A 17,880-nucleotide genomic window follows, 5' to 3' on the forward strand; every position below is an offset into this window, starting at 1 on the left:
CTTCTGTCTTTCCTGGAAGGACGTGAATGAAACAAGGCCTGCTCTTTGCTGAAAGGCTAAATTTACTGTTTGTATTCTGCATCAATGCTAAGCAAAAAACACATGAGAAGGTAAAAAAGCTATGTTGCACTCAAAGAAACAAGAAAAGCTCAGAGAAAATGCAGATTTTGCTCTTCAAAACTGAGCAAGACTAAAATCAAAGGCTTATCTCTTCTAGAACTCTGGCTCTGTCCATGGCCAGCAGTAGATGTGTGGGAGAACAAAATGATGCTTTGTCTGGTATTCTGACCCAGAATTGGCAGAATTGCAGCATCCCAGCCAAAGGTTTTATTCCAGTTATTATGCCATTTGACTTGAGTGCTGTTTTTCTCCTGTTACACCTTTAAGGCTCCAGGAAGCACATGTTGAGAAAAAAGCAGCTTTAATACAGTATTTACCAGACACAGCTGCCTCCTGCAGCAGTGTCAGAGGTGATCTGGCAAAGCTCCGTGCCAGCACCCACAGGGCGGATCTTGTGTAATGTCCATTTTGGTTTATCCCTGCAGCTCTTGGCCATACTGGGAATTCTCCTCCTAGTCACAGCATATGTTCAAGGACGTTGTTTCTGGTGTGTTGGACACCTGCCTGCTGACATGGAGGCTTGCCATGATCCCTACAGCCACACAGCCCATACAGTCACTGCTGGGTTTCCAGGTGGCACTGCTTTGCAGGAAGGTGTCCCATTTATTCATATCAGGGAAAATACAGGAATTAAAATCACAGTCTCTTGTTCTCATATTCCTCTAGTGACAATTCCACGTGCTGAATTTGTTCTTGCTGCATACAGTAAACTTCTGAATTCTTGCAATTCCTTTCCTGAGAGTACACTGGATATGTATGTCTCCAGAAAAGGATTTTCAAGTCTAAGTTGTCTTAAATGGTGCACATTGAAAATGCAGAGGCAATTGGCTGCACTAAGATGTATTACTCCACTTCTGCCCAGTATCAAAACAGGTGACCTTCAAATCAGCGACTTCATAGGGATGGAAGCCACACAACAGAATTGAGGTGTGAAGCAATGCAGAATGGAAATGATTATGGATGTTTACCAGACACAGAATTATTAAGAATTGTCCATGAGCCATCTCAGATTTCTATCTTGGAGCCAGATGGAATGGTCCAAAACTGAGTCAAGGAGGGAAAACTGAGCAGAATTTGAGTCCAGTACTGAAGCTCTCCCTATGGCTTTTCTGTTTAGCTGCAAAGACAACATCCTGCAACAAAACTGCTTACTGAGGGTACAGATTTTACCACCAGAGGTTTTTAAGAACATAGAATTCTCTCTTGTGTGGGTTGGAAGATCTGTTGGGAACCCTTCCAGCACTACTTTCTCTTGTACCTAAAGAGAGGACTATAATGAAAACTCTGATGGAATTTGTCAGTTAACTGAACGTATTTGGAATGAATCCTGTGCCATGTGATCCAGGATGACCCTGCCTGAGCAGGGAGGTTTGGTCCTTTCCAGCCATGCTGTGATTCTGTGATTCCATGAAGTTGAAATAGGTAACCCTGCCTGCCCTGAAAATAAAAGCACATCTAAATGCTGCTAAAAAATGTGCTTGTAGCCCAGCTGTGTTAAAGCTTTTTTTTTTTTTCCGGATACTTTAAGTGAATTTCCAATATATGCAATTTCTGTATCAGGAGGTTCCATATTGGATGGGAAATTTTTCCTCAGAATGGAATTCTATATTGTACATTTCAGATCACTGATAGAATTTAAATTAAACTAGGTTTTAATGGAATTATTTTAAATTATGCAATTAATAAAATTCTTGTTGGAAACAGAATTAATTTTCCAGTTAGTACAAAAGAATATATTTGTATTTCAAACAGACAGAATTACTATTTTAAAAATAATTTTTCATTTAAAAAAACTAGTACATTTGATTTTTGCAACTAACCTCTGGTCTTCTTTCTAGGGCTTCCTTCATTAGTGGGTGGAGCTCTTCTACTAATTCCCTAAATCAAAAACCCATAAATACTTATTAAAAAAATCTAATATCCTTTGAAAAGCATAAATATTTTATCCAACATATAAAAATGAAGCTCTAAAGTGCAAATAAAATTTTAAATATATATTTAAGTTACAACAAAAATAAAACACTTGTATTATAGGTAAATAACTGAGAATATGGTAAGTGGAGAAGTACCTGAAAACAAGCGAATTTGTTCTTCCAAATCCTAATACAAGTGATTCTGTTATTTCTATGCTTTCAAGTCTCATCAAAGGAACTAGCTGCTTTAGTAAGACTCCAACAGATGGAGTTCCAATAGCCTAAAATATATTAAAATATTGTTGAATTTCTCAGGATATCAATATAAAGTAAACACATTTTTTTTACAAACATTGTCTGAGAATCAATACATATTTTTAAAACATGCTGGAATGATTTTACAATTACAGATATCAATTGACCAGTCTAACTGGATGTCTGCTACCTGACAATCATCTCAATAATATCTAACAAGTAAATACATCTGGGAAATCTCTTTGCTTTAGTACAGATTATTGCAATTCATTTTATTTGTTTTTTATTTTATTTGTTGCTTCATTAAAATATTCCAGTAATTGCATTTGTGAAGGTACTGCTCCTCTCAGGTTGCTACTACTTGGAAGTATATTTTATATATTATTGCTTCTGACAGGCATACATCCAACAGGAATACAATTTGCATTTGAAATCTGCTTTATTTTCTAATGTTTTAAATTTACGAATTGGAGTGCTCTACAAAGAAAGAAAGAAAGGAGATGACAAACGAAAGTTAATTTCAAAACACATGTTCAGACCTTCTATATTTTGAATGCACATCACCCAGAATGCAAACAAAAAAAAAGCAATATATTGAAAGCACCATGACTCTTGCCAAATATTTATCAACACATCATATCATACAGATGTTTTAGTTGTTAATTATATTTGTTATGTAGTTTGCATATATCAAAACATTCCCTAACTGCAATACTTTCATCAGGATAGGGTTTTGCATGCAGATGCAGCTTTAAATTCTCCTAAAGGAATAGTTTACTTGTGGCAGGTTGCATCACCTTGTTATCGTAGTTCATGGTTCCATCAGGAGTGGTAGCCATGATCTCTGGTGTTGAAGCACGCAGGTGTCCTGGGCTCATAATACTGGGCTTTGCTACTCCAAAACACAGAATAAGGTAGTTCCTCCACAAAGTAACATAGTTGTCTCCACTGCCTGCTGTGCTTGTTTTCTTTGCATTAACAGGAATACTAGAATTTAAAAATTAATTATAATTCTTAAAACAATCTTCCAGTCTTAATTACAAGTACCAAAGTCTTAATTAAAATATTTTAAAACATTTTAAGAGGAAATAAATCATGCTATGTATCTATCAGCTGCAATTCAACATCACATGAGACACAAGAAACAAAGGTAGAAAATGGGACCTTTCCACCATACAAGCTACAATTACAAAACTCAAACCTGTGTAGCACCAATTTCTGTGCGACACCTTGCAGGATGAGTGGACTGATACTCTAACACAAGACCAAAGAAAAGTTTACATTAAAATCACACAGCCCATACAAAACAAAGTGAAATTCAGATTGCCACTTACTTTGGATCCACAAGAGGCATTATCAGCTGTAGCCTCGTGAAGGCGTATGGCCAAGCATAGCTGAGTGCTGTAGGACAGTGCTTTGGGAGATTCTCCTGCCTCAGAAAACTGAACAGGCAGAGAACCCACGGGTCTTTAACGGACTGTGCAAAAATCCAGACATGGGAAGGACTTTTCACATCATAATGGCTATTCACTAGGACAGCATTCCACTCCACCAGCCACTGCAAATCCACGCTGTGTGTTAATGGAATTGTTGTCTGTGGAGAGAAAAGATAAATTAACACTCCTTGCTGTGCTACTCAGAAACCAGGCACAGAGGCAACACATTTGCTTTGCTTTATTATTAATGAACAGAATGAAAGCACAAAATTCAAACCTTGGCCTCAAAAAACTGCAACACCCAAACCCAGGTGCTGTTCTTTCAGACAAATTTCCTAATTCCTGTATTATGAAGTCAGAATGTCTCTTTCTTGTTCAGTTTCTGTTCCCAGATGCACAGAGACCCAACTCCCCACCAGTTTAATGTCCCCTTCTGTGCTGGTTTTGGCTGGGGTAGAGTTTATTTTCTTCACAGTGACTGGTATGGGGCTGTGTTTTGATTTGTGCTGAACACAGAGTTGATAATACAGAGATGTTTTTGTTGTTGCTGAGCAGAACTTGCACAGAGCCAAGGCCTTTTCTGCTTCTTGTGCTGCCATGCTGGTGAGGATGCTGGGGGTGCTTGGGAGGCTGGGGGGAGACACAGCCAGGACAGGTGACCCCACCTGACCAAAGGGAGATTCCATACCATATGACATCATGCTCAGTGTATAAAGTGGGGGAAGAAGAAGGAAGAGGGACGTTTGGAGTGAAGACATTTGCCTTCCCGAGACACCGCTATATGTGATGGGGCCCTGCTCTCCTGGAGATGGCTGAACACCTGCCTGCCCATGGGAATGGATGAATTAATTGCTTGTTTTGCTTTACTTGTGTGCATGGCTTTTGCTTTCCCAGTTAAACTGTCTGCATCTCAACCCAGGAGTTCTCCAGCTTTGACCCTTCTGATTGTCTCCCCAATCCCACTGGGGGAAGCGAGTGAGCAGTTGTGTGAGGCTTAGCTGTTGGCTGGAGTTACTTTTTTGAGTACAAAACATGTGACTCAAATCCACAAATCCAAAAGTGCCCTGGAAAGGGCAGTCAATGTGGACAGGATCATTTGTTGCTTTAAACTCAATCAGGCTGAAAAGTGCCCCAAACTGATTGTTCCTGCCCTCTGGAAATGGGCTTTTCACTAATCTCTAGGACAGCATGCAAAATGAGTTGTCTTATGTATCAGTTCTTCTTCTGACACTTTTTTATTTAAAATGCTCAATCTCTGCTTCCTCTGATGCATGTCAGACACATCAGACCCCTGAGAGAGCAAAAGGAGAGCTTCACCCCTGCTGTGAATTACTCTGGAGCTTATGCTCAGGTGTGCAGGCAGGGCCACTTCCTGAGGACACAAGGGGGCTGAAGCTGATTCCCTTCTCAAACAGATGATAGCAATGACTGCCTCCAGCATTAGGTGGTGCTAGCAATATGACTTTCCCAACTGTTCTTTCTTCTGTATGCAGTATCTTCCATATCCATAGTATCATTACTTTCATGGAACAGATTGTCTGGGACATTGTGGAGCCTTGGAGCTCTTGGGTAGATGGCTGGAGCAGTAAAGTTCTATGATTTCTTTAATTTTTTTAGTAGTATAATTTTTAGTATTTCATGTCTAATATTTGTTATGCAAACATAAGCAGTAACAGTAAAGTAGTACTTACTGAGTCTGAAACAGCCACATGAATAAAGCTTTCAAGAATAGAAGAACTCAACTGATCCATGACATCAATCATAGGTCTGTCATCATCCTGAATAACACAGAGAATACAAGTTTACTCTTCTGACCAAATTATTTCCCTTCTTATGTTTCTGGGATATGCAACAGAAACATCTAAAAATTATGACATGATTCTGAAGTAGCTAAAAATGTTCATTGTTAACGATGGGTACATTTTGTCTTTTCCAAATTAATCTCAGAACCAGATCCAAGCTGTGGTTTGAAATGAAGTTAATTTGTGGCTATAGCTCACTGCTTAGAGAACAAAAGCACATATCAGAAAATCCCAAATGACTTTGGATAGCTAGTATCAAAAGACTGAAAAATTAGCTTACTGTTTATTGAAGCATTCCTTTGCCATGAAAACACATATTTGTGTTCTTAGGCATTTAGATGGCTCACTGAGCTGTGACCGCCAGTACACAACGTGACTCTCCATATTTCTGTACCCATAAAAAAGACTTAGAGGTCTTTACTATAGAAGGAAAATATATGTGAATGATCTGAAAGGTGTCTTATGCTGTGGGTTTTTTCACTCACAAAGGGATGGCACAGGAATGGGTTTCATTTCCAATATAAATTTATAATCTTGACAATACAAAAAAGGCCCATGCTATAGAAAAGGTTTTACAGTGTATTTTACATTCACATAATTCCAAGAGAAAATAGAAGCTGCTGTACATTTCCCTTCGTATTCTTATACAAGGCATTTGCCATTCATGTTACCTTGTTGAGTCCACAGAAAGGTTTGCAGAGTTAAGGCAAATAGAAACAGTAAGCTGAGATCAAATGCGTTTCTATAAACTAAGCGCATACCTGCCACACTGCAGCAATTACACTAAAAGCAATGGTAATAGCAGTTCTGAGCTTTATCTTCAGGAAATTTCAACTCAAAGCTCCAGAAGAGAAAAATCCTACCTCTGCCTGGCCAAGGGCCAAGAATAAGGAACGGATTTCTCGGAGGATTAGAACAGCCAATTTCCGTGTCGCCACCTGGAAACTGCACAGCAGAACCAGCGCGAATCCTTCAACTGCGTGCAGGACATTGGAATAGGGGCTCCTTTCAGACTGCATCCTGTGGCTGGATCCGTTTGGTATCAACTGTAGAACAGTTCAAGGGGGGGAAATGGAGAGGTGGTGTTTGCAAACCAGGTCTCCAAGAAATATTCTATTAACTAGGACATATAAAGATTCAAAATGCAGAGGCCATGAGGATGCCAGATGGGGAAACTTGACATATTCTCTCAAACAATCAAATTTTGTAGCTTTTTGGCTCCACAAAAGTAATGTATGAGCAGAGTCCTTTGAACAAATCCTTTCCTCTAATTTTCAATTAATCTACCCACTTTTTTCCACCCTCCACTAAAAAATGAATGAATGAATCAGTCAGATGGTGAACACCACACTTTTTCTACTCCAAATAGCATGTCCTCAGGTCCTCCTTTGGTCCTGCAGCAGCCAACACCTTAGGTAGGTGGCCTCTAGAACCCAACCCCACTAGTAAAGTACAACAATATATGTAACAAAAAGTATGTGAGAACTCTCTTTCCTACATTTGTATGTACTCCTGTTATTACCTATTAATTAATGTTCCTCTGTGATATAAAACACACATCTTGTTTGCCCAAAGGAAAACATACTCCGTGTGATTAGTTGACAAGATAAGAAGCCTAAAAATCAGTTCTTATAATGAAAATATCTGTGGGACAGTGCAGATGGAAGAAGGAGGAGAAAAACTGTTCAGTTCCCAGAAATGTTTGTAACACATGGAGACAGCAGGCTACGGTAACAATCAGGTTCTTTGATGTTTCTGAATCAACCAAAGGAAAAGAAGATCCACTTCACTCTTCACAGCGTTCCCACTAGCATTATCAATCTGTTTCAGCCCTGGGAAAATGTCCTTCTGCCACATCTACATACACATACTTCCCTTTATATGCTTTTGTTGATGTGCATATTTCAGTTTGACATGCATTCTCTTATGTTGCTCAACAACAACATCTGCTGTATTACACAAGGACATGGCTGTCCTCAAAAGACACGTGAACTAATTACCTAAAAAAAATTTTGCACAGTGAATACTTCTCAGGTGAGTAAATACAAAACACACAAACCACAGCATTATCAAGGAACATAATTTCTGCCTTCAATTAGTAAAAATGTTAGGACACAGATCTCTTGATTGCATACCTCTGCAGATCTGGTTTTAGCCTGCTCAGAAGCTTTTCCTGGAGTGTGTATGACAAGCTTCCATTGTGTAAGCAATTGTAGCAGCAACTTCAGTGAAGTATCAAGAAGGGTATGATGCATATCATTCACTTCACGTAGCAGAAAATTAGTGAAACCAAAGAGTACATCCTCCCGCCAGTCAACAAAGTCAACAAGTAGGCCCTGGAGAGAATTCTGTGCAATGTGTCGAAGTTCATCATCCATATGGATGGACAGCCTGCAAGTAAAAGTAAATGTCAGATAATAAAAGATATGAGGAATGTTTGTCACTGCATTAAAGTGATGGAAAATTCCCACTCACAATGGTGGACGAGGCTATCGTGGTTTCATTATTGCTGACCTAAATAAACATCCTTGACCTGTTTTCTATATTGTAATTCTCGACACAGCAGAAGATATTCATGGATCAAAAAGAAGTGTGCTCCCCTCCTAAAACAGGGTATCTCTAAAGTACATAATTTGGCAACTTTTTTCAAACTAAACATAGTTTTTATTTATTCATAACTCACTAACTTCCATGTAGGTATGATAATAAAAGGCTGAGAAATAAATACATAATTTCAGAATTCATGTATTTATTTTTTAACATAAAATATAAAAATAAAAGAGTCACAACAGGTCAGCTAACAGTTAAAACAAATCTTTAGCCAAGATCAACTCACAATTAATGAAAGCAAATCTTCAAAAGAATTAAAATTAGGCATTTGAATTAAAAACTGCTTTATGTTTTAAATAACTTAGGATGAGGAAATGCAGAAAACAGCCTCAGGACTTTCTATACTTTTAGAAACACATTGAACACTCTCAAAGTCCTTCTGAAAGACAGTGACATTTCAGATCCCATTTTCAAATTTTATTTTCTTCTTTATTTGCATCATGTTGAAGTCCTTCTCAACATAAAAAAAAAAATTATACTTTCTTTTGACTCAGAAATCATCAAACCACTTCTGTGTTAGAAGTTGGCAGAATAAAGTAAATTCAGATTAGTGTGTTCTGCAATTTTTGGTTCATTGCTTTTATGATGTATTTTGTTTTAATTACTCATGAGACTGTAATTTTCTGTAGTGTGTTAGAACTCATTTTCAAAGTATTTTATCTACATTTAATCTACACAGTTGAAAAGGAGGACTCATTATAATGAAATGGACAGAAAACTAGGAGAAAAAAACCCAAAATAGCAAATGGAGTGGAACCAAAGTCCATTCAGTTGGAAGCATACGATGAGATGTAGTTCATAAAAAATCTGGTTCATTATAGCTGCCTAATTTGGAGGCAGGGGACATTTTATTTAAGCGAAAAGAAAACAACTGCCATGAAAACTCACCCCTGGTGAGTATGACTCCAAAAATAACTGTTATGCTTTAATAAGCACGTGACTTTCTATATTTATTTAGAAACACAGTATTTTGTTGGGATAAGAAATAATCATTTTTGTCTCCCTTTCGGAATGCCAAAACCAGATAAACAAGCAAAACCTTTTGAGACCACAATTAAGTCACCCATGAAATGACATTCACAATGACACAAAGCAATAACAGAGAAGAGGATACAAAAGCCATCTCCTAAGCCCAAGTTACTGCCCAGTGGCACTATCTAACAAAATGAAATTCAAATTGAGCTTAAGAATGCATCTATGCACTACCACTCTATGACAGGCAGTGCAGGAAGCAAGTACAAGTTTGTTTGCACTTGAGTCAGTTAAATTTAAGACCTGCTCGGGAATTTGTAATGAATGGTTGCAGTGGGCAGAGAAAGGCCAAAAGGTACAGTATACACTTGACATCTGCTTCATGGTTTATAATTTGAATGCAGCTGTCCTGAAAAAAAAGTCTAGCTGCTGACTTACAGACTGCTTCGGAAAACCACCAAAAGACAGATTTGTTTTGAGCACGAAAAACTCTAACCAAACTGTGAATACAAGAACCAATTAACTCAAAGATGTAGCTTTATCTCTTGTGAAAAGAAAATATTTAACAGCTTTCCATCTCAACAGCACAGGTTCCCAGAAATCCCTGGCAGAACATCTTCTAGGGCTCTTTTAAAAAACAGGGAGAAACTGAAATCTCACCTCTTAGTTTCTTATCCCTGTATTGAGTCTAGTTTCTGATGCAGAACACACAATATTATAATGCAGTGTTCTCTAGAACTGCAGATGCTTACCTTCTGGGCTTACACTTTCAAAACTGGGAGAAGTAGTCAGCCTGGTCTCAAATAAACAGTATTTTTATGGGACAGTATACAGAATGTAGAAACAGCTCTGGTGCTGAGACATTCTGGTGATTTACATGAAGTCTTGGCCAGGTATTAATTCTTTAAACAGTTTATTACTTTCTTCCCTGAGGGTATATTTTTGAAGACAGTTTTCAGTTCATGCTGTTCTAGGCTAAACAGACCTAATTTTTTCAATTCACTTATCATTTCCCCCCTTGTTCTCTGATCAGTTTCTTCTTCAACTACAGTGTCCCAGCTTTCATGCTGTTCTCCAAATCAGGCATCCTTGATATTGATTAGACCAGAAGAAATTTTTGAAAACCTTCTAGACCTATACATGTGAATAAGGTTTGTCTTTTCATACCAACATCACTTCTTTGTATCTGTTCAGCTTGTGATCCTGCTTTGCAATACTGAGACCCTATCCAGTTGTTTCAGCACCAGTCTTCTGAATCATAAACTGTTTGTTAATTGCTTTCCAACCTATGATGTACCTACTTATTTTACCTAATTTGTGATTCCCTTGCTCATACTTAGGAATATGACTTAAAAGACTGCCAATGTCTAAAAGATGCTGTAGAGTGAGTACACGTAGGAGAGGAGAACAGATTTCCAAAGTTTGCCCTCTTGGAGAAAGGCTGAGCATATAATTGCTTCTGAAGTTGCTCTAGAGAAGCTTCCCCCAGCTCCTCTTGACATCTCACTTCTTTGCAAAGTCAGAGTCAGATAACTCAGCAAACTTACAGCTGCATTGTCCCAGCAGGGCAATTACCCAAGAGACATTTAGAATCACAGCTGACCTTTTCTGAATGAAGTTTGATGATAGAATAAAGATAGACCAGTGGTTATATTGACAGTTGTGAGACTTAAGGAGGGTAGCATTAATCTATAAAGAAATTCACACTGGTGTTCAAATTTTCTTAAAAGTAGTGACAGATCTGACCTGGACAATCCTGTGACTGAAGAGCTGTGACCTGAATAGATACGTGCTTTATACCAGTTCAGTTAAGGCCATTAATCAGGATAGAATTCTAGTTAAAATATTGGATTAAAGGAAAACATGTCCTTTTAAATTTCCCTTAAGCAGAACTGATGCAACTGTTTAATAAGGTATCTGTATAATTTAATAATGCAATGATTTAAAACAACCTACAAGAGATTTATAGCAGACAATATGCACCAAAGAAATCAAGTTGGCCATGCACTACAGCACACCTACTGCTGGCTGATAATCTGGCTTGTTTGGCTGTCTGCACTCTCCACTACTACCAGAATCAATTGTTTTAGCACATCACTGGGAGTTAGTTGTTCATGGAGCAGAAAAAACTGGTTATGTATCTTGCCTTCTGGCTCCCACATCTGCCATTCTCACATTTGTGATGTTTTTGAGAAGCAAGAACAGGGTGGCTTTGCCACAGTTGCCTGAGAGCAATATACTGCAAAGCCCTCTTGGTTCAATTTAATACCATAATCCACTTACATAAAGAACACAAGCTGGAACCTCGGTCTTGGATAGTGGAACTGAAATATAACAGACTTGCCTATATTGACCGGCACTTGTTATCACAATTATTTGCCATAAGTCCTGAAACCTAAGTGGTGTAGAAGCCATGTGGCAGACTAGCTTGTTGAGTGAAGTCTACTCAGACAAATTAAATTGAGGGATATAATATTTTTTAAACTGATATTTTTTAAATTTTATGCTAATAATAATGTAAAAAGGATTTTGTAATATATCACATCTAGCACATTCTGTTTTAACAAAGAGACATGTGGGAATCATAAATCAAAACTAAACAGGTATCTCCTTGTTTTTTCACTACACAGAAAAGATGTTTTCTCCTGTTAACCAGACTGCTGTGATGGTTAGAAAAGTAACATGTTGTGACTTTCTTGAACAACAGTGAATATTATGTAACCTACATACTGATGGGAATGAGTTCTAGAGGACATACCAACTTTTTAACAAAATTATGAACCATAATAAAACCATAGAAACTGTAAAAAGGTGCTAGGACATCTCTATCTAATTCTGTGGCTCAGCTTTTCACACTGTTCTCCTGGAGCAGTCAATGTTTGTACAACTTACCTTGCCAGCAAGTCGATCAACTCAAGTTTTGACATTCCATCAGGAAGTAATCGAGGAATAGCAGCAACACATGTTCTGAACAGATCAATTTTTGGTTTTCTTTCACCACTGAAAAATTAGAAGAAAATTTTGACTAAACTTAAGAAGGAACTGTGTTAAATGATCCACCTCTAAAGTGCCAGGGGCCTACTGAAAACATCAGGAGGGACAGCTAGGCACTATAATAAAGTAAGAAGGAAACATGAATACATTTTTCCATTGAATAAATGGTATTGATTTTGAGATTTTTCATGCATCATATCTATATATTACTTGGAAAATCAGTTATTAATGATTCATTTGCTTCTCTCTGAGAGGAACTGGCATATACATAAAAAAGGAGGGAAAATGTAGGAGGATTCCTCCATCAAAATCAGCATTTATATGATGCAAGCTTTGGATGAGGCAGTGAGGAAAGAGTTGGGGTGTTCTCCATCATGGTGCAGCTATATTACACCAGTTGTAAAAAGAAAATAGCAGATGGGTAACAAGTGCAAATAACATGACTGAAGATACAGAGATTCGTCCCCAACAGAGGACAAGCCTATGGAAAACTATCATGATACATTTTAATACTGAAAAAAGTGTGCAATTTAGAGGTTAGGTATGGTCAGAGAGTTTCTGTTGATCACTGCTGGAGATAACAGCATTTTGGCAACTCTTATCAGCTAGAACATGTTTTAGCAGCCCTAAGGCTGTTCTAATCTGTGGAATGGTGGAATGGCACAACTGTTCCCTAACAGCCTGTGAAAATCATTAAGCACAAAGTTCAGCATGAACCAAACACTAGGTTGGAAGTCCATGAATCTTCTAAAAGTAGCTCAAGTTTCAGCTGTTGATTATTTTCAAAACAGATGCAGTTGTTTTCTGACTTGTTTTCAACATTTTTGATAAGTCTGCAGATTAAATAAGTCCTTCAGATAGACTCCAAAGGGTGGTTTTTGTTTTTTTTTTTGCTCATTTTTATCTCAATTATCTATTATCTGATGATGGAGTGTAGGGGAAATTACCAAAGCATAACAGCATTTCAAACTGTGCAGTCTTTCCCACAATATTATTAATTATTAGCCTGGAATATGTTTTGGAAGGATCAAAAAAGTAAAGTCCTGTTTAGAGACAATATTATAAACATGCAGAGAAAAATTGTTCGTCTTTTAATATGCTTCCAATAGAACTAGAAAAAGAATGAGGCGGGGAAAAAGAGACATTGTAAGCTATGTAACACCACACTGAAATGGAGTGACAAAACAAAAAATGAACTTAGTTTTCCTGCACCCTGGTCCATTGCCCTGGTTACAACATTACTCTGTCTCTCCACGCAACAGAGGACATTGCATTTGGGTATCTTATTTTTGTGTTCGGTCACAGAGAAAGCCTGGATGCAATGCAGGCTGAAAGAAGATATTCTGTACTCATTATTTCAGAGAGTAACACTGAGAAGAGTTCAGTGCATACAGAAAAGGCATAAACTGATATTAGACTTATTTAATTCTAAGATTAAAGACAGTTTTGTAGTGACCACCATACTGTCTCTTAACACCCTCCTTATCAGCTTGGATATATATTACATGAATAAAATGTTGATGTCTTTCTAATTAACTGTCTTAATGGTACAGTTAGGAGAAACTATATTCATGATTAATTACCTCTGTCTCACTACGGCTGTATTCTAACAGACAGAACTTGAAAGGTGTCAGCAACTGAATGGAAAAGGAGCAAAATGCAACAACTCACTGAGAATTATAAACAAATCCCTTTCACCTATTATCACTAAAGCAAATAATAGTAGCTGAATTAATAACTAGTGCAAAATCTATATTTTTATAATTGTAAACATTAAAGTGCCATTGGGAATTTTATGTGCAGGCAAACCAAGTCTTCCTTCCTGACTTGAAATGGAAAAGGAACTTTGCAGAGTTTCCTTATGCTCAGACCCTAGCAAGGGCAAAGTTTGTGCTTTTCAAATGGAGACTTGTAAATTAATAGTGTGAGAGGAAACTCTTCTGAAGCCAAATGAGTAATTATTTATAAATATAAAATCTGTGGGTGTTCTGTGGCTTATCAGCTGGTCAGAAGAGTAGCAGGAGAAGATCCAAACCTCAGGCTCAAGTTCCCAACTTAACATCTGAGCTACCAGGCGCAGCACGCGAGGGAGGCAAGGGGAGCCTTTGAAGTACTTGCAAGGACAGGTTTGTATTTTAGAAAAATGCATGCCCTCTGCTAACCAAATGTTGGAAAGTAATTATAGCCAGTATTGAAATTCATATCCCAGTGCAGGATGCAAAGGATGCTTCTTACTCAGGATTTTAATAAGACTCTCCATACTGGCAATTATTACTTCAATAATAAATGCTTAAAGGACCACTAATTAAATATTGTCTAGAAGCAAGTACTGCCAAAGAAAATTCCAGAATCTGCAATGTTATGTCTGCTCACTGCCTAGGTACTTCTCTCAGATTCTTATTTTATTTGTTAATAAAAATACCACTGTGGTATTCATTTTATACAGTTTACACATAAACTTTATGTAACTATAACAAAAGCAATAACTTCAAAATGTACATAAATACAGTGTGATATCTACCAATAAAAGCCCATAAGAATTCAAAATAAATATGTAACTCCAGTGAAGCATAGAGTTCTGTAAACAAAAGGGAAGCAATTGCGTAAAAACAATGTTGGTTTTTCCAGATATCCACAATGCACTTTTTGAAAGGATCATTTTCAATCCTGATAGTAACAGCTACTGATGTTCACATTGTGAGTTCACATGATTTTAGATCAACTGATAATTAAGCATCCCAGATATTTTTCCCTTGAAAGAACAAGTTAAAATGTGTTATAATGTTGTTGGCCTTTCAAGTGTATATACTAAATTAGAGCTCATCTGGATATAAAATACAACACAAAGGGCATTAACTTACATGTCTAAATATTCCAATCTTCATGTTTATAACAAAAATTACTACCAAATCTTAAGACATCCTGAAACTTAAAACTCTTTTGAGTCTATTTGTTCACCGACTCTAAAAATACACAAGATTTTAGTGATGCTGAAAAACCATCCAAAGGATATTCACAGCAAAGAATAAGTACACTTTTAATCTTAGTGCCCAAGGTTTCACTGTGCAATTATCTCTTGGGAATAAAATGTGAGTTTTAAAACTTGCTTTCCTTACTGCAAAAGCCTGAATACCCAAAATGGTTATGAAAACTGGGGGTGAGAACTGAACAGGATGTGGGGTAAGACTACAAGAAAAACATATTATTGGATAGTAATAATAGCTATGAATATAAAAAAAGTAAGACAATGCTGGTGACACAGCTTACAGTCTCACCTAGAGGCACTGCAACAAATAAGGCCAGAGGAGCTAAAACATGAAGATTGTATCAGTTGTACCAGGTAGTCAGTCTATCACTCACAGTACTCCCAGCAAGCCAACTTCTTTTGGGCAGTAATAAAAAAAATCTCAAAGAAAGCAGTGTCCTTTTCATTACATCTCAAACTTTTTTCCAGGGGTTGTTTTTTTTCTAGAATAATGACCATGTCTACTGCTCTAACAGGAAAGATATGCAAGGTCTTCTTACAGCTGAGATCTCTACAATCTGTGCTCTGCATGTATAAGATGATGTCTGTGCCTCTAACCTCTACTTGATGTTCACCTCACCAGCTCTCTCATTCCACAAAACATCCCTCACTAATAATTCTGGATGAAAGTGAAAAATGATGCTGTTCAACACAGCTTGAAGCACAATGGTTTGATTCTGATCCAGTGGGATACTGCTTAAATCCAAACCTTATCAAAAGATTACTTGGGTTTTTAATTAAGATTTGATTTTGATTACAGGCAAGAAAACCGAAGGGAATTTTTGAATATTATTATTAATAGGGATTTACAGAATTCACTGCATTCATTTTGAAGTTTAGTGATGCAAATATACCCTGAGATATTGTTCTAAGCACAGGCTGCCAGGTTTTCTACTTTAGCATTCTACTTCTACCATCTAAACCACAGGATTCACACATGACTTTACCTACATAAAGAACATCTTCAGTTCCAAACACTCAAACACTGCAGCATTCAAAGAAGCACAATCAACTTGTCATAAACATTTTTTCTAAGTATACACTAATTAAGCTAAATGTTCCTGTTTCTGGCTGTTTCTCTGATGACTCATGATAGACAGAAATAGAGAAAAAGTTCCAAAATTACATCTGCATGTTTCATGGGAATTAGTGTTTAGCACTCACGTAATCATGTCTTCAGGTTCTTTGTTAAGCATCTGTATGTTGGTAAGCATCATGCACCGACCTACTTCCTTGTCCAGGTGTCTGAGTATGTTGTCCACAGCTTTCCTTACTTGAGAATAATATAATGACATACCTGCAAAAATATGTGGTTTTGTATAATTGGGGATATTTATATATATATATATATTCTGAAAAAGAAAGTCTCTTACTCATGCTGTGGTGCATGAAGTAAGAAAAATGCTTTCCTCATGAGATAGTATATTCCACTACTAATGATATCCCGATCCAAAACCAGAATATGTTGCCTGCTCCAAAAGGAACACTTATATATTATACAGGGAAACTGGAATACTGGATCATAAAATCACAATGAAATGGCTAATGCAAGAATTTAATAGTGCAAACATTTGTTATTGAATACTATCTTCAAATACTTCAAATACTTCAACAGCAGTGGGTCTTACACTGCTTATTTTCTTGATATTACTACAATGATCTAGCAGAGTACAACACAGGTCTTTGCCACTAGACTTCATTTAATTCACACAACTTTAGGGACTTACTGAAGTGTGAAGAGGAGCAACCAAATTTAATTTCTTTTTTTTTTGCCAACAAAACCAGGCACCTTCAGGGCATGATAGAGAGGCTCTTCAACAGCACAGGATTCTTGCTCTACACTGAAGCCCAAGACAGCAGTGCTGTTAACTTAGGCACTTCAGTACAACATTATTTTACATTTAAAAGTTTTACCATTTTGAAAGTTGAAGATATTGCTATTAAAATGAGACTATCTATGGCATCTTTGATGGTTTTCAAAGCTGGTACATCTTTGAACACAGGCACTGTTTCTAATAGGATGAATATCCATGAATAAACACAGCTATCAGCACTGAAAGATTAAGGACTACTGTGCCTTTAACCTCTCTCAGATTACAGGGTTGCTACCTCTTGTGAAGCACGACTGAGGACTTTTCAGAATAATCTACAAAAAGTGGCATTTGTCAAACTGAACCACAAATTTCATTAGAACACACAATAAATTAAATACTTACAATACAAAAATAAATCAAATACTTAACAATAATAAACTTTTTTTCTGATCAAGTGCTGAAAACAGCCATTCTCACACAAGTTTCTGTATTGTCCATTCTCTTACTGACCTATCATTTTAGCTTCCTCCTCTGTAAGAGTTTTGCTCAAATACGTTTTCTTCACTCTGAGAGTGTTTCCCGAGGGAAGGACAGCTCCAGTCACAGGCATTGGTGGTTCACCATCTTTTTGCTGCAAGCTATCAGCAATTACCAAGAAAGCTCTCAGGCCAATATTCATTCTCTGTGAAGTTTAGAAGATGGATGAGTTCCATAATCAAATAATCATATTCTACTCATATTCTTCATTCGCTTTGAAATGTTGAGAATGCACTTGCTGGCATTTTTTTCTGCATCTTCACTAGATCAACTAGTCTGATACATTTCACAAAAACTACCCATGAAATAAATAGTGAATTCTTATCTCCACTGTGAGCAGTGCTCTCCCCTCTCAGAATTTTAAGTATTTGCATTAGCACATTATCTTTTTATCTTCAGGAT

The 17,880-nt window shown here is 37.2% G+C and overlaps 1 protein-coding gene across 7 annotated transcripts in view; it reads right to left on the reverse strand.

Annotated features, from left to right (window-relative positions):
- The window catches only part of FRY (FRY microtubule binding protein), a 224,315-nt gene that overhangs the window by 71,958 nt on the left and 134,477 nt on the right, over positions 1–17,880 (reverse strand). For all 7 annotated transcript variants that reach the window (XM_058019112.1, XM_058019111.1, XM_058019115.1 and 4 more), the window contains 10 exons: positions 17,452–17,623; positions 16,292–16,424; positions 12,001–12,108; positions 7,662–7,917; positions 6,390–6,572; positions 5,416–5,502; positions 3,623–3,882; positions 3,086–3,275; positions 2,190–2,314; positions 1,941–1,998 (listed from right to left, as the gene is read on the reverse strand). In XM_058019112.1, coding sequence (XP_057875095.1) covers positions 1,941–1,998; positions 2,190–2,314; positions 3,086–3,275; positions 3,623–3,882; positions 5,416–5,502; positions 6,390–6,572; positions 7,662–7,917; positions 12,001–12,108; positions 16,292–16,424; positions 17,452–17,623 — 1,572 coding nt within the window. The remainder of the gene's footprint in view (positions 1–1,940; positions 1,999–2,189; positions 2,315–3,085; positions 3,276–3,622; positions 3,883–5,415; positions 5,503–6,389; positions 6,573–7,661; positions 7,918–12,000; positions 12,109–16,291; positions 16,425–17,451; positions 17,624–17,880) is intronic.

Source organism: Melospiza georgiana, chromosome 2, assembly GCF_028018845.1.
Source record: "Melospiza georgiana isolate bMelGeo1 chromosome 2, bMelGeo1.pri, whole genome shotgun sequence".
Classification (NCBI taxonomy): Eukaryota; Metazoa; Chordata; class Aves; order Passeriformes; family Passerellidae; genus Melospiza; species Melospiza georgiana.